The following is a 22,500-nucleotide window of genomic DNA, read 5'->3' as shown; positions in this document are numbered from 1 at the left end:
TTTCAACCATGGACAGTATCATTATTGGAGAATATCCTCCCTCTGGCTTTTTACTGTTGTTTTGCAATATCTCTGGTTAGCTTTATGTAGTGTATCCTTTGTAATTTATTTGTTTCCAAGAGCTCAGAAAGACTCAGAAAGACTCAGAAGCCCAAAGCTAACACTGCAGCAGTTCTGACTTCTTAAATTAGGACTCGTGGGAAAGGTATTATTTTCATTTTCTTTCCTGTAAGGAAGCCACATCATACATCAGAAGAAATTGAAAAAAATAATAATATTACATTTGTCAATTACCTCAGCAGTTTGAACCGTGTTATAAGTAAAACGTTTGTTCCTGGCTTTCTGTTTACGGAGCTGCCCCCCCCCCTTCCCCTCTACTCCCCTCCTCTACTCCCCTCCTCTACTCCCCTCCTCTTCTCTGCAGAATGAACAGAACATTACAGAATGAACAGAACATGGAATGAAAGGAGATGAGGAAATAAACAGATAGTGAGAGAAAGAGAGAAAGAGAGGTAGAGCAAGGGAGAGTGAGAGAGAGAGAAATAGCAAGCTAGAGAGGGAGAGAGAGGTAGAGCAAGGGAGAGTGAGAGAGAGAGAGAAATAGCAAGCTAGAGAGGGAGAGAGAGGTAGAGCAAGGGAGAGTGAGAGAGAGAGAGAAATAGCAAGCTAGAGAGGGAGAGAGAGAGGTAGAGCAAGGGAGAGTGAGAGAGAGAGAAATAGCAAGCTAGAGAGGGAGAGAGAGGTAGAGCAAGGGAGAGTGAGAGAGAGAGAGAAATAGCAAGCTAGAGAGGGAGAGAGAGAGGTAGAGCAAGGGAGAGTGAGAGAGAGAGAGAAATAGCAAGCTAGAGAGGGAGAGAGAGGTAGAGCAAGGGAGAGTGAGAGAGAGAGAGAAATAGCAAGCTAGAGAGGGAGAGAGAGAGGTAGAGCAAGGGAGAGTGAGAGAGAGTGAGAAATAGCAAGCTAGAGAGGGAGAGAGAGAGGTAGAGCAAGGGAGAGTGAGAGAGAGAGAAATAGCAAGCTAGAGAGGGAGAGAGAGAGGTAGAGCAAGGGAGAGAGAAAGAGGGAGAGAAAGGGAGGGGGTAGTAACCCCAGTATTGTCTGGTTGTTTCAGAGGCTCAGCAGTCAGCACTGGTTGTTCTATATGATTCTCTCTGCTGCTGCAGGTATAGCTATAGCTACCACGTCTGGTCTGCTATTAAAAGCTGTGTTATTCTCTCTGCTGCTGCAGGTATAGCTATAGCTACCACGTCTGGTCTGCTATTAAAAGCTGTGTGATTCTCTCTGCTGCTGCAGGTATAGCTATAGCTACCACGTCTGGTCTGCTATTAAAAGCTGTGTGATTCTCTCTGCTGCTGCAGGTATAGCTATAGCTACCACGTCTGGTCTGCTATTAAAAGCTGTGTGATTCTCTCTGCTGCTGCAGGTATAGCTATAGCTACCACGTCTGGTCTGCTATTAAAAGCTGTGTGATTCTCTCTGCTGCTGCAGGTATAGCTATAGCTACCACGTCTGGTCTGCTATTAAAAGCTGTGTGATTCTCTCTGCTGCTGCAGGTATAGCTATAGCTACCACGTCTGGTCTGCTATTAAAAGCTGTGTGATTCTCTCTGCTGCTGCAGGTATAGCTATAGCTACCACATCTGGTCTGCTATTAAAAGCTGTGTGATTCTCTCTGCTGCTGCAGGTATAGCTATAGCTACCACGTCTGGTCTGCTATTAAAAGCTGTGTGATTCTCTCTGCTGCTGCAGGTATAGCTATAGCTACCACGTCTGGTCTGCTATTAAAAGCTGTGTGATTCTCTCTGCTGCTGCAGGTATAGCTATAGCTACCACATCTGGTCTGCTATACAAAGCTGTGTGATTCTCTCTGCTGCTGCAGGTATAGATATAGCTACCACATCTGGTCTGCTATTAAAAGCTGTGTGATTCTCTCTGCTGCTGCAGGTATAGCTATAGCTACCACGTCTGGTCTGCTATTAAAAGCTGTGTGATTCTCTCTGCTGCTGCAGGTATAGCTATAGCTACCACGTCTGGTCTGCTATTAAAAGCTGTGTGATTCTCTCTGCTGCTGCAGGTATAGCTATAGCTACCACGTCTGGTCTGCTATTAAAAGCTGTGTGATTCTCTCTGCTGCTGCTGCAGGTATAGCTATAGCTACCACGTCTGGTCTGCTATTAAAAGCTGTGTGATTCTCTCTGCTGTTGCAGGTATAGCTATAGCTACCACGTCTGGTTTGCTATTAAAAGCTGTGTGATTCTCTCTGCTGTTGCAGGTATCGCTATAGCTACCACGTCTGGTCTGCTATTAAAAGCTGTGTGATTTTCTCTGCTGCTGCAGGTATCGCTATAGCTACCACGTCTGGTCTGCTATTAAAAGCTGTGTGATTCTCTCTGCTGCTGCAGGTATAGCTATAGCTACCACATCTGGTCTGCTATTCAAAGCTGTGTGATTCTCTCTGCTGCTGCAGGTATAGATATAGCTACCACGTCTGGTCTGCTATTAAAAGCTGTGTGATTCTCTCTGCTGCAGGTATAGCTATAGCTACCACGTCTGGTCTGCTATTAAAAGCTGTGTGATTCTCTCTGCTGCTGCAGGTATAGCTATAGCTACCACGTCTGGTCTGCTATTAAAAGCTGTGTGATTCTCTCTGCTGCTGCAGGTATAGCTATAGCTACCACGTCTGGTCTGCTATTAAAAGCTGTGTGATTCTCTCTGCTGCTGCTGCAGGTATAGCTATAGCTACCACGTCTGGTCTGCTATTAAAAGCTGTGTGATTCTCTCTGCTGTTGCAGGTATAGATATAGCTACCACGTCTGGTCTGCTATTAAAAGCTGTGTGATTCTCTCTGCTGTTCAGTCTATAGCTACCACGTCTGGTCTGCTATTAAAAGCTGTGTGATTCTCTCTGCTGCTGCAGGTATAGCTATAGCTACCACGTCTGGTCTGCTATTAAAAGCTGTGTGATTCTCTCTGCTGTTGCAGGTATAGATATAGCTACCACGTCAGGTCTGCAATTAAAAGCTGTGTGATTCTCTCTGCTGTTGCAGGTATAGATATAGCTACCACGTCTGGTCTGCTATTAAAAGCTGTGTGATTCTCTCTGCTGTTGCAGGTATAGATATAGCTACCACGTCTGGTCTGCTATTAAAAGCTGTGTGATTCTCTCTGCTGCTGCAGGTATAGCTATAGCTACCACGTCTGGTCTGCTATTAAAAGCTGTGTGATTCTCTCTGCTGCTGCAGGTATAGATATAACTACCACGTCTGGTCTGCTATTAAAAGCTGTGTGATTTTCTCTGCTGTTGCAGATATAGATATAGCTACCACGTCTAGTCTGCTATTAAAAGCTGTGTGATTCTCTCTGCTGTTGCAGGTATAGATATAGCTACCACGTCTGGTCTGCTATTAAAAGCTGTGTGATTTTCTCTGCTGTTGCAGGTATAGATATAGCTACCACGTCTAGTCTGCTATTAAAAGCTGTGTGATTCTCTCTGCTGCTGCAGGTATAGATATAGCTACCACGTCTGGTCTGTTATCAAAAGCTGTGTGATTCTCTCTGCTGTTCAGTCTATAGCTACCACATTTGGTCTGTTATTAAAAGCTGTGTGATTCTCTCTTCTGTTGCAGGTATAGATATACCTACCACATCTGGTCTGCTATTAAAAGCTGTGTGATTCTCTCTGCTGTTCAGTCTGTAGCTATAGATACCACATCTGGTCTGCTATTAAAAGCTGTGTGATTCTCTCTGCTGTTCAGTCTATAACTAATGCTACCACATCTGGTCTGTTATTAAAAGCTGTGTGATTCTCCCTGCTGTTCAGTCTATAACTATAGCTACCACATCTGGTCTGTTATTAAAAGCTGTGTGATTCTCTCTGCTGTTCAGTCTATAACTAATGCTACCACATCTGGTCTGTTATTAAAAGCTGTATGATTCTCCCTGCTGTTCAGTCTATAACTATAGCTACCACAATAAGGGCTTATATAGTATTGAAAGCTGCTGAGAAATGCATCTATTTCAATTTATATGTCTATAGACTGGGGTGATCATGGAGCTTTTGAATTGACTGTTGTGACCTTGACAGACAGTGGTTGACGATGTGATTAGAATGGGTTTAAAGAGGGTGTTGCTTTGCTTTTCAAAGAACCTGGCGGTCTGTCAGTATAAATGTAAAAATATCCCCCACAAGCTAATATTCTGTTTTCAAACATATTTGGTTCGACATGGGGGATCGTATTTGGCTGTTTGAAAATTCAACATGGGATGTCGTGATTCCGGAGTTGTGCGTTGCAAAATCACTGAAGACATCATCTTACACCAGGCTCAGCGCTGTGCATCTCGTAGCGATAGCACCACCATAGAGATGAGTTAGATCATGGAGATTGAAGATCCCATTCCATTATAGGCTACAAGCTGCATGAATACTCATTGACGTGTGTGTGTTTGTGTGCTTGCGTGCTAGAGGCACTCTGAGGTTTTCCATCATTCCTCTCTCAATGAACAGTGTTCTATAAAATAGACAGAGCACTTTGCTGTGACACTTCATCCAGATACCTTCAAGTCAAATCAAATCAAAATGACATTATATTTGTCACATGCGCCGAATACAACACTTGTAGACCTTACCGTGAAATACTTACTTTCAAGCCCTTAACCAACAATGCAGTTTTAAGAAAATAGAATTAAGAAAATATTTACTAAATAGACTATGAAAATAGTCCGGAAGCAGTCTTATGGCTTGGGGGTAGAAAGTGTTAGGGAGCCTTTTGAACCTAAACGTGGCACTCCGGTACCGATTGCTGAGTCTTTTGACAATTTTTTGGATGCTCTTGATGGTGCAGCTGTAGAATTTTTTGAGGATCTGGGGACATATGCCAAATCTTTTCAGTCTCATGAGGGGGAAAAGGCGTGGTCGTGCCATTTCACAACTTTCTTGGTGTGTTTGGACCAAGATAGTTTGTTGGTGATGTGGACACCAAGGAACTTGAAACTCTCGACCAGCTCCACTTCAGCCCCGTCGATGTAAATGGGCGTCTGTTCGGTCCACAATCAGCTACTTTGTCTTGCTCACATTGAGGGAGAGGTTGTTGGCCTGGCACCACACTGCCAGGTCTTTGGCCTCCACCCTATAGGCTGTCTCATCGTTGTCGGTGATCGGGCCTACCTCTGTTGTGTCGTCAGCAAATCTAATGAAGGTGTTGGAGTCGTGTTTGGCTACGCAGTCGTGGGTGAACAGGGGGTACAGGAGGGGACTAAGCGCGCACCCCTGAGGGGCCCCCCTGTTGAGGATCAGCGTGGCAGATGTGTTACCTACTCTTACCACCTGGAGGCGGCCCGTCAGGAAGTCCAGGATCCAGTTGCAGAGGGAGGTGTTTAGTCCCAAAGTCCTTAGCTTAGCGATGAGCTTTGTGAACACTATGGTGTTGACCGCTAAGCTGTAGTCAATGAACAGCATTCTAACAGCAGTCAGCTGTCAGGAGTTCCTTTTGTCCAGGAGGGAAAGGGCAGTGTGGTGTACAATTGAGATTTTGTCATCTGTGGATCTGTTGTGGCGGTATGTGAATTGGAGTGGGTCTAGGGTTTCTGGGATGATGGTGTCGATTTGAGCCATGACTAACCTTTCAAAGCACTTCATGGCTACCGACGTGATATTTATGGGAAAGTAGTCATTTAGGCAGGTTACCTTCACTTTCTTGAGCACAGGGACTATGGTGGTCTGCTTGAAACATGTAGGTTTTACAGACTGGTTGAAAATGTCAGTGAAGACACTTGCCAGTTGGTCCGCGCATGCTCTGAGTACACATCCTCGTAATCCGTCTGGCCCCACGGCCTTGTGAATGTTGATCTGTTGAAAGGTCTCGCTCACATCGGCTACGGAGAGTGTGATCACATAGTCGTTCAGAAAAGCTGGTGTTGTCATATATGCTTCAGTGTCGCTTGCCTCAAAACGAGCATAAAAGGTATTTAGCCTATCTGGTAGGCTCGCGTCACTGGGCAGCTCGTGGCTGGGTTTCCCTAATAGTTTGCAAGCTCTTCCACATCCGACGAGCGTCAGAGCCGTTGTAGTAGGATTCAATCTTAGTCCTGTATTGACGCTTTGCCTGTTTGACGTTCGTCTGAGGGCATAGCAGGATTTCTTATAAGCATCCGGATTAGTGTGCTGCTCCTTGAAAGTAGCAGCTCTAGCCTTTAGCTCAGTGCCGATGTTGCCTGTAAATCCATGGCTTCTTGTTGGGATATGTACGGTCACTGAGGTGGCAACGTCGTTGATGCACTTACTGATGAAGCCGGTGACTGAGGTGGTATACTCCTGAATGCCATTGGATGAATCCCGTAACATATTTCAGTCTGTGCTAGCAAAACAGTCCTGTAGCGTAGCATCTGCGTCATCTGACCACTTCCATTTTGAGCGAGTCACTGGTACTTCCTGCTTTAGTTTTTGTTGTAAGCAAGAATCAGGAGGCTAGAATTATGGTCAGATTTTCCAAATGTACGGCGGGGGAGAGCTTTGTATACGTCTCTGTGTGTGGAGTAAAGGTGGTCTAGAGTTTTTTATCCTCTGGTTGCACATGTGACTTGTGCAAACAGAGGGTTCTACCTGGAACCAAAAATGTTTCTACCTGGAACCAAAAAGGGTTTTCCTATGGGGACAGCTGAAGAACCCTTTTGGAAACCCTTTTTCTAAGAGTGTAGGGGAGAACGGATCTGACGGCACTCTAATTTAAAATATATTTCTGAGTTTGAATGATTCTAAAACTGTTAAAACATTCTAGGACGAGGCAGCATAGTTACTTTCTTAGAACTGAAATAAAAGAAAATAGTTAAAGCCTTAGGATTGGGAAGAGATCTGTCAAGCAAGGACTTGATTTAGGAAAGACAATGCAACTGTTCCTCTTTAACAGTTAAATGACCCACCAACTGCGGTTAGAGAGAAAGGATTTGCGGCTATATATTGATCAGACTGTTGCAAACAGTCAATATGGTTTTCAAAGCTTTAGGCCAATGCACAGAAGAGCATGGGAGGATTTTAACTGTCAATTGATTGTGAAAATCATAGTGAACCATGCAGGTTAGAATGTCTGAAGAAAGCCAATCAGCTGATGGGTAGTCTAATCTCAAGACCCAGAACCAGGTGTTGAATGGCCTGGCAGCTACTCAATTTGATGTAACAGTCTGTCATAAGAGACTAGCTGGTGGTTGATGAAACAGAGACTAGTTGGTGGTTGATGAAACAGAGACTAGTTGGTGGTTGATGAAACAGAGACTAGTTGGTGGTTGATGAAACAGAGACTAGTTGGTGGTTGATGAAACAGAGACTAGTTGGTGGTTGATGAAACAGAGACTAGTTGGTGGTTGATGAAACAGAGACTAGTTGGTGGTTGATGAAACAGAGACTAGTTGGTGGTTGATGAAACAGAGACTAGTTGGTGGTTGATGAAACAGAGACTAGTTGGTGGTTGATGAAACAGAGACTAGTTGGTGGTTGATGAAACAGAGACTAGTTGGTGGTTGATGAAACAGAGACTAGTTGGTGGTTGATGAAACAGAGACTAGTTGGTGGTTGATGAAACAGAGACTAGTTGGTGGTTAATGAAACAGAGACTAGCTGGTGGTTGATGAAACAGAGACTAGTTGGTGGTTGATGAAACAGAGACTAGTTGGTGGGTGGAATACACACATATATTGTTACACAACAGTTCATCACTTTCAATGTTCTAGACATTGGGGGGTCCACTATACAGCTATATCTGATGGTATATGCTATAGACTAGGAAGTACCAGGTATAGGCTTCATCTTAGTGCAGGACACTGGTTCTTAATTGTATCGACTAGGGGAGGGTCTGGGTCTTAGCTGGTCCCTATTGACCTTCCTGTAACAGTCTGTTTGACCCGTTGGTCTGTTTTCCAGATATTGATGAGTGTGCTGAGGGAAAGCACTACTGCAGAGAGAACACCATGTGTGTCAATACTCCAGGATCCTTCATGTGCATCTGCCACACTGGATACATCCGGATCGATGACTATTCCTGCACAGGTGAGCCCCACACACACACACACACACACACACACACACACACACACACACACACACACACACACACACACACACACACACACCAGTCAAACACATACATGTGCATGGGCACACACACACTGCAGGCCAGACTTCTACAGTGTTGTTGATCAGAGAAAAGCTACTTTACCTTACGTTGCATGATTTGACATCAGGGTTGTTTGTTTGAGAAGTGGGCTAGCATTAGAGGTTAGCTGCTATGTTGGTCTTATGTTCATGACTAATTCAAACATCTCTGCTCTAACCTGAGAGAGAGAGAGAGAGAGAGAGAGAGAGAGAGAGAGAGAGAGAGAGAGAGAGAGAGAGAGATAGATAGAGACTCAGTGGGGTTGACACGGCACATTTGCTGTGGATCAGTAATTAAAAAGATAATATCTCTAATGCTAGGCAATTTAGCTCCTTCACACTGGAAGCAGATGGCATGGAGTTTAGTCACAGCTTCTATCTGTTCTGTTCCTTTGGTAAGTGACGGAGCTCTCTGTACAGAATGACTTTATTACTAGAACGACTTTATTACTAATTGTGACTTCATTACTAAATCATGCTGTGAAGCCAACAGGAAAGACTAGCCAAAGACACATTTCCACATTGCTGGGACAAAATGTTCTAGTGTTCTTATTTAGATATTTTATAACACATTTGTTTGTTCACATATGTTGTTATAATTTGGTAGATGCTGTGGGATGTTGTGACTGTGGAGATGTGTCTTGTCCACGTTTGCAATGCCCACATATGCCTCTGGAAATAGCATTGCTTCCTCAGGCAACTGAATAGCATAGGGGCTATGATGATGTTAACATTTAAAATACGTTTAATTTGGTATCTCATCTCTTGGCTGTATCCCTCATAGCTATCTCTTTAAAAATCGAATTGTGCTGCTAACAAAACTTGTCGCTTTGATGGTTATCTCAATTGTAAATGTTTCGTACAGTACCTTTACTATTTTGTGTATGGTGAAGTTATTAATTACACTTTGGGTGGTGTAACAATACACCTGCTCACTACAAAAATACAGGCGTCCTTCCTAACTCAGTTCCTGGAGAGGAAGGAAACTGCAAAGGGAATTCACCATGAGGCCAATGGCGACTTTAAAACAGTTACAGAGTTTAATGGCTGTGAAAAATGAAGATGGATCAACAACATTGACCAAATGACAGAGTGAAAAAGAAGGAATCCTGTACAGACTAAAAATATTCCAAAACATGCATCTGTTTGCAGTAAGGCACTAGAGTAAAACTGCAAAAAATGTGGCAAAGAAATGTACTTTATGTCCTGAATACAAAGTGTTATGTTTAGGGCAAATCCAACACAACACATCACTGAGTAACACTCTTCCTATTTTCAGACATGGCGGTGGTGGCTGCATCATGTTATGGGTATGCTTGTCATTGGCAAGGACTAGCGAGTTTTGGGGGGGATAAAATTAATGGAATAGAGCTAAGCACAGGCAAAATCCTAGAGGAAAACCTGGTTCAGTCTGCTTTCCACCAGACACTGGGAGAGAAATTCACCTTTCAGCAGGACAATAACCTAAAACACAAAGCCACATATTCACTGGAGTTGCGTATCAGGACGAATGTTCCTGAGTGGGCTAGTTACAGTTTAGACTTAAATCGACTTGAAAATGTCTGTCTAGCAACGATCAACAACCAACTTGACAGAGCTTGAAGAATGTGAAAATATTGTGCAATCCAGATGTGCAAAGCTCTTTTAAAGACCTACCCAGAAAGACTCACAGCTGTAATCACTGCCAAAGGTGATTCTAACATGTATTGATTGACTCAGGGGTGTGAATACATATGTAAATGAGATATTTCTCTATTTCATTATCAATACATTTGCAAAAATTTCTAAAAACACATTTTCACTTTGTCATTATGAGGTATTGTGATGTCATTATGAGATATTGTGATGTCATTATGAGGTATTGCGTGTAGATGGGTGAGATAATTTTTTTTATTGAATCTATTTTGAATTCAGACTATAACACAACAAATGTGGAATAATTCAAGAGGTTTGAATACTCTCTGAATGCACTGTACATGCAGTGAGAGGAGGTGGCTAAAGCACATGATCTGGGACCAGACTATAACATAGAGAGAAGAGTTGGCTATATCACATAGCTACAGATCTGGGACCAGGCTATAACATAGAGAGAAGAGTTGGCTATATGACATAGCTACAGATCTGGGACCAGGCTATAACATAGAGAGAAGAGTTGGCTATATCACATAGCTACAGGTCTGGGACCAGGCTATAACATAGAGAGAAGAGTTGGCTATATCACATAGCTACAGGTCTGGGACCAGGCTAATCCTAAAGCTTTCCACTCTCTAGATACTGAATGTGTCTTCACATAGAAGCCCCTTTGTGCCTTTGGCTCATTACATTTAGTTCCAGGATTCAGTGAAATGCCATGAATCCATTAGATATTGTGTGGAGACTGGTGTCCATGAGTCAAACTGTTAGTTTACAGCCACAACATTATAAAGAGCTGAAAAGTTGATCTGTGTATAATGCCACCAGGTTTCTCCTCTCCTCTCCTCTCCTCACCTCACCTCTCCTGTCCCCTCATAATGAGAAACCATTTATTTTCTCCCCAGTGAAATGATAGATAAACAGCAATGTTTTAATGATTGGAGCTACTTGTCTATCCTTGTAATTACATCAGCCAAAGTGGTAGGGGCTGGTAGATTACATCGTCCAACAACCAGGAAAACATTAGCATTGAAATTATTTATTCGTCTTATCACAGCTCGCACAAGATGATTCATATTTTAGCCACTACGCTCTGGTAATATTAATGACCCAGAGTTTACAGCAGTGACAGAACACTAGTTTCTAAATGGCTCTTATTGTATGATATTAATGACCCAGTGTTTACAGCAGTGACAGAACACTAGTTTCTAAATGGCTCTTATTGTATGATATTAATGACCCAGTGTTTACAGCAGTGACAGAACACTAGTTTCTAAATGGCTCTTATTGTATGATATTAATGACCCAGTGTTTACAGCAGTGACAGAACACTAGTTTCTAAATGACTCTTATTGTATGATATTAATGACCCAGTGTTTACAGCACTGACAGAACACTAGTTTCTAAATTACTCTTATTGTATAATATTAATGACCCAGTGTTTACAGCAGTGACAGAACACTAGTTTCTAAATGACTCTTATTGTATAATATTAATGACCCAGTGTTTACAGCAGTGACAGAACACTAGTTTCTAAATGACTCTTATTGTATGATATTAATGACCCAGTGTTTACAGCACTGACAGAACACTAGTTTCTAAATTACTCTTATTGTATAATATTAATGACCCAGTGTTTACAGCAGTGACAGAACACTAGTTTCTAAATGACTCTTATTGTATAATATTAATGACCCAGTGTTTACAGCAGTGGCAGAACACTAGTTTCTAAATGACTCTTATTGTATAATATTAATGACCCAGTGTTTACAGCAGTGACAGAACACTAGTTTCTAAATGACTATTATTGTATAATATTAATAACCCAGTGTTTACAGCAGTGAAAGAACACTAGTTTCTAAATGACTCTTATTGTATAATGGTCTGGTGTCCAGACTAGAGCAGTCTAATAGAGAGGAGACTGGTCCCCAGACCAGAGCAGTCTAGTAGAGAGGAGACTGGTCTCCAGACCAGAGCAGTCTAGTAGAGAGGAGACTGATGTCCAGACCAGAACAGTCTAGTAGAGAGGAGACTGGTGTCCAGACCAGAGCAGTCTAGTAGAGAGGAGACTGGTGTCCAGACCAGAGCAGTCTAGTAGAGAGGAGACTGGTGTCCAGACCAGAGCAGTCTAGTAGAGAAGAGACTGGTGTCCAGACTAGAGCAGTCTAGTAGAGAGGAGACCGGTGTCCAGACCAGAGCAGTCTAGTAGAGAGGAGACTGGTGTCCAGACTGGAGCAGTCTAGTAGAGAGGAGACAGGTGTCCAGACTAGAGCAGTCTAGTAGAGAGGAGACTGGTGTCCAGACCAGAGCAGTCTAGTAGAGAGGAGACTGGTGTCCAGACCATAACAGTCTAGTAGAGAGGAGACTGGTGTCCAGACTAGAGCAGTCTAGTAGAGAGGAGACTGGTGTCCAGACTAGAGCAGTCTAGTAGAGAGGCGACTGGTCCCCAGACCAGAGCAGTCTAGTAGAGAAGAGACTGGTCTCCAGACCAGAGCAGTCTAGTAGAGAGGAGACTGGTGTCCAGACCAGAACAGTCTAGTAGAGAGGAGAATGGTGTCCAGACCAGAGCAGTCTAGTAGAGAGGAGACTGGTGTCCAGACCAGAGCAGTCTAGTAGAGAGGAGACTGGTGTCCAGACCAGAGCAGTCTAGTAGAGAGGAGACTGGTGTCCAGACCAGAGCAGTCTAGTAGAGAGGAGACTGGTGTCCAGACCAGAGCAGTCTAGTAGAGAGGAGACTGGTGTCCAGACCAGAGCAGTCTAGTAGAGAGGAGACTGGTGTCCAGACCGGAGCAGTCTAGTAGAGAGGAGACTGGTGTCCAGACCGGAGCAGTCTAGTAGAGAGGAGACCGGTGTCCAGACCAGAGCAGTCTAGTAGAGAGGAGACTGGTGTCCAGACCGGAGCAGTCTAGTAGAGAGGAGACAGGTGTCCAGACTAGAGCAGTCTAGTAGAGAGGAGACTGGTGTCCAGACTAGAGCAGTCTAGTAGAGAGGAGACTGGTCTCCAGACCAGAGCCGTCTAGTAGAGAGGAGACTGGTGTCCAGACCAGAACAGTCTAGTAGAGAGGAGACTGGTGTCCAGACCAGAGCAGTCTAGTAGAGAGGAGACTGGTGTCCAGACTAGAGCAGTCTAGTAGAGAGGAGACTGGTGTCCAGACCAGAGCAGTCTAGTAGAGAGGAGACTGGTGTCCAGACCAGAGCAGTCTAGTAGAGAGGAGACCGGTGTCTAGACCAGAACAGTCTAGTAGAGAGGAGACTGGTGTCTAGACCAGAGCAGTCTAGTAGAGAGAAGACTGGTGTCCAGACCAGAGCAGTCTAGTAGAGAGGAGACTGGTGTCCAGACTAGAGCAGACTAGTAGAGAGGAGACTGGTGTCCAGACCAGAGCAGTCTAGTAGAGAGGAGACTGGTGTCCAGACCAGAGCAGTCTAGTAGAGAGGAGACTGGTGTCCAGACCAGAGCAGTCTAGTAGAGAGGAGACTGGTGTCCAGACCAGAGCAGTCTAGTAGAGAGGAGACTGGTGTCCAGACCAGCGCAGTCTAGTAGAGAGGAGACTGGTGTCCAGACTAGAGCAGTCTAGTAGAGAGGAGACTGGTGTCCAGACCAGAGCAGTCTAGTAGAGAGGAGACCGGTGTCCAGACCAGAGCAGTCTAGTAGAGAGGAGACTGGTGTCCAGACCGGAGCAGTCTAGTAGAGAGGAGACAGGTGTCCAGACTAGAGCAGTCTAGTAGAGAGGAGACTGGTGTCCAGACTAGAGCAGTCTAGTAGAGAGGAGACTTGTGTCCAGACTGGAGCAGTCTAGTAGAGAGGAGACTGGTGTCCAGACTGGAGCAGTCTAGTAGAGAGGAGACTGGTGTCCAGACTGGAGCCGTCTAGTAGAGAGGAGACTGGTCTCCAGACCAGAGCAGTCTAGTAGAGAGGAGACTGGTGTCCAGACTAGAGCAGTCTAGTAGAGAGGAGACTGGTGTCCAGACTAGAGCAGTCTAGTAGAGAGGAGACTGGTGTCCAGACTAGAGCAGTCTAGTAGAGAGGAGACCGGTGTCCAGACCAGAGGAGTCCAGTAGAGAGGAGACCGGTGTCCAGACTAGAGCAGTCTAGTAGAGAGGAGACAGGTGTCCAGACTAGAGCAGTCTAGTAGAGAGGAGACTGGTTTCCAGACCAGGGCAGTCTAGTAGAGAGGAGACCGGTGTCCAGACCAGAGCAGTCTAGTAGAGAGGAGACTGGTGTCCAGACTAGAGCAGTCTAGTAGAGAGGAGACTGGTGTCCAGACTAGAGCAGTCTAGTAGAGAGGAGACTGGTGTCCAGACCAGAGCAGTCTAGTGGTCTGTTGAGAGGTGTTATGCATGGCAGGTCTGAGAGCAGTATTAGTGGTCTGTTGAGAGGTGTTATGTATGGCAGGTCTGAGAGCAGTATTAGTGGTCTGTTGAGAGGTGTTATGCATGGCAGGTCTGAGAGCAGTATTCGTGGTCTGTTGAGAGGTGTTATGTATGGCAGGTCTGAGAGCAGTATTAGTGGTGTGTTGAGAGGTGTTATGTATGGCAGGTCTGAGAGCAGTATTAGTGGTGTGTTGAGAGGTGTTATGTATGGCAGGTCTGAGAGCAGTATTAGTGGTCTGTTGAGAGGTGTTATGCATGGCAGGTCTGAGAGCAGTATTAGTGGTCTGTTGAGAGGTGTTATGCATGGCAGGTCTGAGAGCAGTATTAGTGGTCTGTTGAGAGGTGTTATGCATGGCAGGTCTGAGTGCAGTATTAGTGGTCTGTTGAGAGGTGTTATGCATGGCAGGTCTGAGAGCAGTATTAGTGGTCTGTTGAGAGGTGTTATGCATGGCAGGTCTGAGAGCAGTATTAGTGGTCTGTTGAGAGGTGTTATGCATGGCAGGTCTGAGAGCAGTATTAGTGGTCTGTTGAGAGGTGTTATGCATGGTAGGTCTGAGAGCAGTATTAGTGGTCTGTTGAGAGGTGTTATGTATGGCAGGTCTGAGAGCAGTATTAGTGGTCTGTTGAGAGGTGTTATGCATGGCAGGTCTGAGAGCAGTATTAGTGGTCTGTTGAGAGGTGTTATGCATGGCAGGTCTGAGAGCAGTATTAGTGGTCTGTTGAGAGGTGTTATGCATGGCAGGTCTGAGAGCAGTATTAGTGGTCTGTTGAGAGGTGTTATGCATGGCAGGTCTGAGAGCAGTATTAGTGGTCTGTTGAGAGGTGTTATGCATGGCATGTCTGAGAGCAGTATTAGTGGTCTGTTGAGAGGTGTTATGCATGGCAGGTCTGAGAGCAGTATTAGTGGTCTGTTGAGAGGTGTTATGCATGGCAGGTCTGAGAGCAGTATTAGTGGTCTGTTGAGAGGTGTAATTAAGGAGGGTAATTGGTGTCATTCCCACTGTCACGGCCGGCTGGCTCTCATCGTGGTGGACAGGACCTCTGTCATATGTAGTTAACAGCCTGAGGCGTTGAGCCCACACACACACACACACCGCTGCCCACATCTCCACATACACACGTCCCCGTGCGCACAAACACACACAGAGACACACACACACACAGAGACACACACAAACACACAGACACACACACACAGATACACACACACACCGCTGCCCACATCGCCACATACACACGTCCCCGTGCGCGCAAACACACACAGAGACACACACACACACACAGACACACACACACACCGCCGCAGGTAACCCTCTCACACACACACCGCCGCAGGTAACCCTCTCACATATGCAGTGACAGACAGTGGGACACCTCAGCATAGTGAAGTCATGCTCTTTATTCATTCTTTACAGACTAAAGCAAAATATGATTGATGGGTTAAATCAGGGTCAGCTCTCAATGGTGATTAAACATACATTATCATGGACTACACATTGACAGTCAGTCAGAGAACTCTTTCAGGTGAATATTATTATATGTCAGCCAGTTAGTGTGTGATATTCAGAGGCTGCTTTTCATATGATATAGTGTTATCTGTAGTGTAACTCTAATCAGTTATCTCTAGTTATTTCTGTCAGAGTAGTTTAACATAGAGAGAGATGTCTAGTCTCTCTGGTTCTCATTGGTTCTAATAACAATCAGCTGCTTTTCATTTTCATCTGACTTCTCTCTCTCTCTCTCTCTTTCTCTCTCTCTGTCTCTCTCGCTGTCTCTCTCTCCCTGTCCCTCTCTCTCTCTCTCTCTATCTCTCTCTCTCTCTTTCTTGCTGTCTCTCTTTCTGTCTCTCTCGCTGTCCCTCTCTCTGTCTCTCTCTCTCTCTCTCTCTCTTTCTCGCTGTCTCTCTCTCTGTCTCTCTCGCTGTCTCTCTCTCCCTCTCTCTCTGTCTCTCTCGCTCTCTCTCTCTCTCTGTCACTCTCTCTTTCTCTCTCTCTCTACTCTCTCTCTCTTTCTCACACATCTAACTTTGAGTTTTTTCAAAGAGGAACATTTTAAATTTTTTACGTTTTGAATTCTCACTTTTCTGCCAAGTAAGAGCGTTTCTCTTTCTTCCCTAGTTACCTGAGGGACATGTTCAGGCTGTCTGTTAAGCATCTTAGACATCAGAGAATCACATGTTTTCAAAATGTTTTCAGACCATCAAATTGAGCCAAACAGGATTTTCTACTTTCCCCATCTCTTTTTAATCTGGGTCCAGTTGAAGGGATTGGAAGATTGAGGTACAGAGCAGCATGCAAACACACACACACACACACACACACACACACACACACACACACACACACACACACACACACACACACACACACACACACACACACACACACACACACACACACACACACACACAACCTTACTAGCTGACTACTGTATAGATAGAGGGGTTGAATGGAGGTGTGTGTGTGTGTGTGTTATGAGTGTAGTTATTCTCTTCTTGTCTCCATCCAGAACATGATGAGTGTACGACAGGTCTTCACAGCTGTGATGAGAATGCCATCTGTTTCAACACGGTGGGGGGCCACAGCTGCTCCTGTAAACCAGGCTATGTAGGCAACGGGTCAGTCTGCAGAGGTGAGACACACACGTATACATACCCACTTTACACTCTCACGATACGCACACATGTACACACACTCGAGCATTTAAGTACACACGTGCGGTTGACGCACACACTCGCGCACACACACACACACTTGCACACACACACACACACACACACACACACACACACACACACACACACACACACACACACACACACACACACGCAAACACACACACACTTCCATCCTGTGTCTATCTGTCTCTGCACAGACACTTTCACATGTATTTGATTTTAATCAGGGGCCCAATGGAGACCAGGGTCTCATTATCAGTGGTGCCCTGAGAACAGATCATTCCCAAATCAACATGGCCATTCAATAAAACAGACATTTCAAGATACAGCCGTTACAGACACACTACATTTCAACAACACCTGTCTTTGCATCCACCAAATCAGCGTTTCCCAAATGGCATCATCTGTCTAGTTACTGTATGTCTAGGAAGGATCCATCATAGCATCATCTGTCTAGTTAGTGTATGTCTAGGAAGGATCCATGATAGCATCCTCTGTCTAGTTACTGTATGTCTAGGAAGGATCCATCATAGCATCATCTGTCTAGTTACTGTATGTCTAGGAAGGATCCATCATAGCATCATCTGTCCAGCTGCTGTATGCACTTGCTGTAAGTAGCTCAATCGAGACTAATTCGTCCCTCCTATGTCCCCCCCAGCTTTGTGTGATGGTTTGTGCCAGAACGGAGGATCCTGTATAAACCCGGACACCTGTACCTGTCAACAGGGGTTCACTGGGAAAAGATGTGAGACAGGTAAGAACACAGGTGGAGAAGGAAGAGGGATTCAGGGGTAGGTCGGGGAGGAAGGGGGAGTAAGGGGGAGTTAAGGATCGATGGGGGAGGAAGGGGGAGTTAGGGGTAGAATGGGAAGGCAGGGGGAGTTAGGGGTAGAATGGGAAGGCAGGAGGAGTTAGGGGTAGAATGGGAAGGCAGGGGGAGTTAGGGGTAGAATGGGAAGGCAGGGGGAGTTAGGGGTAGAATGGGAAGGCAGGGGGAGTTAGGGGGAGTTAGGGGTAGATTTGGAAGGCAGGGGAAGTTAGGGGTAGAATGGGAAGGCAGGGGGAGTTAGGGGTAGAATGGGAAGGCAGGGGGAGTTAGGGGTAGAATGGGAAGTCAGGGGGAGTTAGGGGTAGAATGGGAAGGCAGGGGGAGTTAGGGGTAGAATGGGAAGGCAGGGGAGTTAGGGGTAGAATGGGAAGGCAGGGGGAGTTAGGGGGAGTTAGGGGGTAGAATGGGAAGGCAGGGGGAGTTAGGGGTAGAATGGGAAGGCAGGGGGAGTTAGGGGGAGTTAGGGGTAGAATGGGAAGGCAGGGGGAGTTAGGGGGAGTTATGGGGTAGAATGGGAGGGCAGGGGGAGTTAGGGGGAGTTAGGGGTAGAATGGGAAGGCAGGGGGCGTTAGGGGTAGAATGGGAAGGCGGGGGAGTTAGGGGTTTAGCATGGAAAGGCCCAGGGGGAGTTATGGGGTAGACTGGAAGGCAGGGGGGCGTTAGGGGGAGTTAGGGGTAGAATGGAAGGCAGGGGGAGTTAGGGGGTAGAATGGGAAGGCAGGGGGAGTTAGGGGTGTAGAATGGGAAGTTAGGGGAAGTTAGGGGTAGAATGGGCAGGCAGGGGGAGTTAGGGTTAGAATGGGAAGGCAGGGGAGTTAGGGGGGAGTTAGGGGTAGAATGGGAAGGCAGGGGAAGTTAGGGGTAGAATGGGGAAGGCAGGGGGAGTTAGGGGGTAGAATGGGAAGGCAGGGGGAGTTAGGGGTTAGGAATGGGACGGCAGGGGGAGTTAGGGGGTAGAATGGGAAGGCAGGGGGAGTTAGGGGTAGAAGGTAGAATGGGAAGGCAGGGGGAGTTAGGGGGAGTTAGGGGTAGAATGGGAAGGCAGGGGAAGTTAGGGGTAGAATGGGAAGGCAGGGGAGTTAGGGGGTAGAATGGGAAGACAGGGGGAGTTAGGGGGAGTTAGGGGTAGAATGGGAAGGCAGGGGAAGTTAGGGGTAGAATGGGAAGGCAGGGGGAGTTAGGGGTAGAATGGGAAGGCAGGGGGAGTTAGGGGGAGTTAGGGGTAGAATGGGAAGGCAGGGGAAGTTAGGGGTAGAATGGGAAGGCAGGGGGAGTTAGGAGTAGAATGGGAAGACAGGGGGAGTTAGGGGTAGAATGGGAGGCAGGGGGAGTTAGGGGGAGTTAGGGGTAGATTGGGAAGGCAGGGGGAGTTATGGGGTAGAATTGGAAGGCAGGGGGAGTTAGGGGGAGTTAGGGGTAGAATGGGAAGGCAGGGGGAGTTAGGGGTAGAATGGGAAGACAGGGGAAGTTAGGGGGAGTTAGGGGTAGAATGGGAAGGCAGGGGGAGTTAGGGGGGAGTTAGGGGTAGAATGGGAAGGCAGGGGGAGTTAGGGGTAGAATGGGAAGGCAGGGGGAGTTAGGGGGAGTTAGGGGTAGAATGGGAAGGCAGGGGGAGTTAGGGGTAGAATGGGAAGTTAGGGGGAGTTAGGGGTAGAATGGGAAGGCAGGGGAAGTTAGGGGCAGAATGGGAAGGCAGGGGGAGTTAGGGGTAGAATGGGAAGGCAGGGGGAGGTGGGGTTAGAATTGGAAGACAGGGGGAGTTAGGGGTAGAATGGGAAGGCAGGGGGAGTTAGGGGTAGAATGGGAAGGCAGGGGGAGTTAGGGGGAGTTAGGGGTAGAAATGGAAGACAGGGGAGTTATGGGTAGGAATGGAAGACAGGGGGAGTTAGGGATAGAATGGGAAGGCAGGGGGAGTTAGGGGGAGTTAGGGGTAGAATGGGAAGACGGGGGAAGTTAGGGGTAGAATGGGAAGGCAGGGGGAGTTAGGGGTAGAATGGGAAGGCAGGGGAAGTTAGGGGTAGAATGGGAAGGCAGGGGGAGTTAGGGGTAGAATGGGAAGTTAGGGGGAGTTAGGGGTAGAATGGGAAGGCAGGGGAAGTTAGGGGGTAGAATGGGAAGGCAGGGGGAGTTAGGGGTAGAATGGGAAGTTAGGGGAGTTAGGGGTAGAATGGGAAGGCAGGGGGAGTTAGGGGTAGAATGGGAAGGCAGGGGGAGTTAGGGGTAGAATGGGAAGGCAGGGGGAGTTAGGGGTAGAATGGGAAGGCAGGGGGAGTTAGGGGTAGAATGGGAAGTTAGGGGGAGTTAGGGGTAGAATGGGAAGGCAGGGGAAGTTAGGGGTAGAATGGGAAGGCAGGGGGAGTTAGGGGTAGAATGGGAAGGCAGGGGGAGTTAGAGGTAGAATGGGAAGGCAGGGGGAGGTATGGTTAGAATTGGAAGACAGGGGGAGTTAGGGGGAGTTAGGGGTAGAATGGAAGGCAGGGGGAGTTAGGGGTAGAATGGGAAGGCAGGGGGAGTTAGGGGTAGAATGGGAAGTTAGGGGGAGTTAGGGGTAGAATGGGAAGGCAGGGGAAGTTAGGGTAGAATGGGAAGGCAGGGGGAGTTAGGGGTAGAATGGGAAGGCAGGGGGAGTTAGAGGTAGAATGGGAAGGCGGGGGAGGTATGGTTAGAATTGGAAGACAGGGGGGTTAGGGGAGTTAGGGGTAGAATGGGAAGGCAGGGGGAGTTAGGGGTAGAATGGAAGGCAGGGGAGTTATGGGTAGAATGGGAAGGCAGGGGGAGTTATGGAAGTTAGGGGTAGAATGGGAAGGCAGGGGAAGTTAGGGTAGTAGAATGGGAAGGCAGGGGAGTTAGTTAGGGGGAGTAGGGGTAGAATGGGAAGGCAGGGGAAGTTAAGGGTAGAATGGGAAGGCAGGGGGAGTTAGGGGTAGAAATGGCAGGCAGGGGGAGTGGGTAGAATGGGAAGGCAGGGGAAGTTAGGGGTAGAATGGGAAGGCAGGGGGAGTTAGGGGTAGAATGGGAAGACAGGGGGAGTTAGGGGTAGAATGGGAAGGCAGGGGGAGTTAGGGGTAGAATGGGAAGGCAGGGGAGTTAGGGAGAATTAGGGGTAGAATGGGAAGGCAGGGGGAGTTAGGGTAGAATGGGAAGGCAGGGGAGTTAGGGGGAGTTAGGGGTAGAATGGGAAGGCAGGGGAAGTTAGGGGTAGAATGGGGTTGAATGGGAAGGCAGGGGGAGTTAGGGGTAGAATGGGAAGTTAGGGGAAGTTAGGGGTAGAATGGGAAGGCAGGGGGGTTGGGTAGAATGGGAAGGCAGGGGGAGTTAGGGGTAGAATGGGAAGGCAGGGGGAGTTAGGGGTAGATGGGAAGGCAGGGGGAGTTAGGGGTAGAATGGGAAGGCAGGGGGAGTTAGGGGTAGATTTGGAAGGCAGGGGAGTTAGAGGTAGATTTGGAAGGCAGGGGGAGTTAGGGGTAGAATGGGAAGGCAGGGGGAGTTAGGGGTAGATTGGAAGGCAGGGGAGTTAGAGGTAGCTTTGGAAGGCAGGGGGAGTTAGGGGTAGAATGGGAAGGCAGGGGAGTTAGGGGTAGAATGGGAAGACAGGGGAGTTAGGGGTAGAATGGGAAGGCAGGGGGAGTTAGGGGTAGAATTGGAGGCAGGGGGAGTTAGGGGTAGAATGGGAAGGCAGGGGGAGTTAGGGGTAGAATGGAAGGCAGGGAGTTAGGGGTAGAATGGGAAGCAGGGGAGTTAGGGGGAGTTAGGGGAGAAGGGAAGGCAGGGGGAGTTAGGGGGTAGAATGGGAAGGCAGGGGGAGTTAGGGGTAGAATGGGAAGGCAGGGGGAGTAGGGGTTAGAATGGGAAGGCAGGGGGAGTTAGGGGAGTTAGGGGTAGAATGGGAAGGCAGGGGAGTTAGGGGTAGAATGGGCAGGCAGGGGAGTTAGGGGTAGAATGGGAAGGCAGGGGGAGTTAGGGGTAGAATGGGAAGGCAGGGGGAGTTAGGGTAGAATGGGAAGGCAGGGGAAGTTACGGGTAGAATGGGAAGGCAGGGGAAGTTAGGGGTAGAATGGGAAGGCAGGGGGAGTTAGGGGGAGTTAGGGGTAGAATGGAAGGCAGGGGAGTTATGGGGTAGAATGGGAAGGCAGGGGGAGTTAGGGGGAGTTAGGGGTAGAATGGGAAGGCAGGGAGTTAGGGGTAGAATGGGCAGGCAGGGGGGAGTTAGGGGTAGAATGGGAAGGCAGGGGGAGTTTAGGGGGTTAGAATTAGAATGGGAAGGCAGGGGATTTAAGGGGTAGAATGGGAAGGCAGGGGGAGTTATGGGTAGAATGGGAAGTCAGGGGGAGTTAGGGGGAGTTATGGGTAGAATGGGAAGGCAGGGGGAGTTAGGGGGAGTTAGGGGTAGAATGGGAAGGCAGGGGGAGTTAGGGGTAGAACGGGAAGGCAGGGGAAGTTAGGGGTAGAATGGGAAGGCAGGGGGAGTTATGGGTAGAATGGGAAGGCAGGGGGAGTTAGGGGTAGAATGGGAAGGCAGGGGGAGGTATGGGTAGAATGGGAAGGCAGGGGGGAGTTAGAGGTAGAATGGGAAGGCAGGGGGAGTTAAGGGGAGTTAGGGGTAGAATGGGAGGGCAGGGGGAGTTATGTGGTAGAATTGGAAGGCAGGGGGAGTTAGGGGTAGAATGGGAAGACAGGGGGAGTTAGGGGTAGAATGGGAAGGCAGGGGAGTTAGGGGGAGTTAGGGGTAGAATGGGAAGGCAGGGGAAGTTAGGGGTAGAATGGAAGACAGGGGGAGTGGAGTTAGGGGGAGTTAGGGGTAGAATGGGAAGGCAGGGGGAGTTATGGGGTAGAAGGGGAAGGCAGGGGGAGTT

The 22,500-nt window shown here is 47.5% G+C and overlaps 1 protein-coding gene across 1 annotated transcript in view; it reads left to right on the top strand.

Moving 5' to 3' along the window:
* The window catches only part of LOC115188385 (protein NEL), an 88,170-nt gene that overhangs the window by 50,179 nt on the left and 15,491 nt on the right, over window positions 1-22,500 (top strand). Inside the window, exons 13-15 of the mRNA XM_029747189.1 lie at window positions 7,908-8,033; window positions 16,650-16,772; window positions 17,477-17,572. Of these exons, the coding sequence (XP_029603049.1) occupies window positions 7,908-8,033; window positions 16,650-16,772; window positions 17,477-17,572 (345 nt within the window). The remainder of the gene's footprint in view (window positions 1-7,907; window positions 8,034-16,649; window positions 16,773-17,476; window positions 17,573-22,500) is intronic.

This window comes from Salmo trutta, unplaced genomic scaffold, assembly GCF_901001165.1.
Source record: "Salmo trutta unplaced genomic scaffold, fSalTru1.1, whole genome shotgun sequence".
NCBI classification, from domain to species: domain Eukaryota; kingdom Metazoa; phylum Chordata; class Actinopteri; order Salmoniformes; family Salmonidae; genus Salmo; species Salmo trutta.
This window is presented reverse-complemented; position numbering and strand designations above follow the sequence as displayed.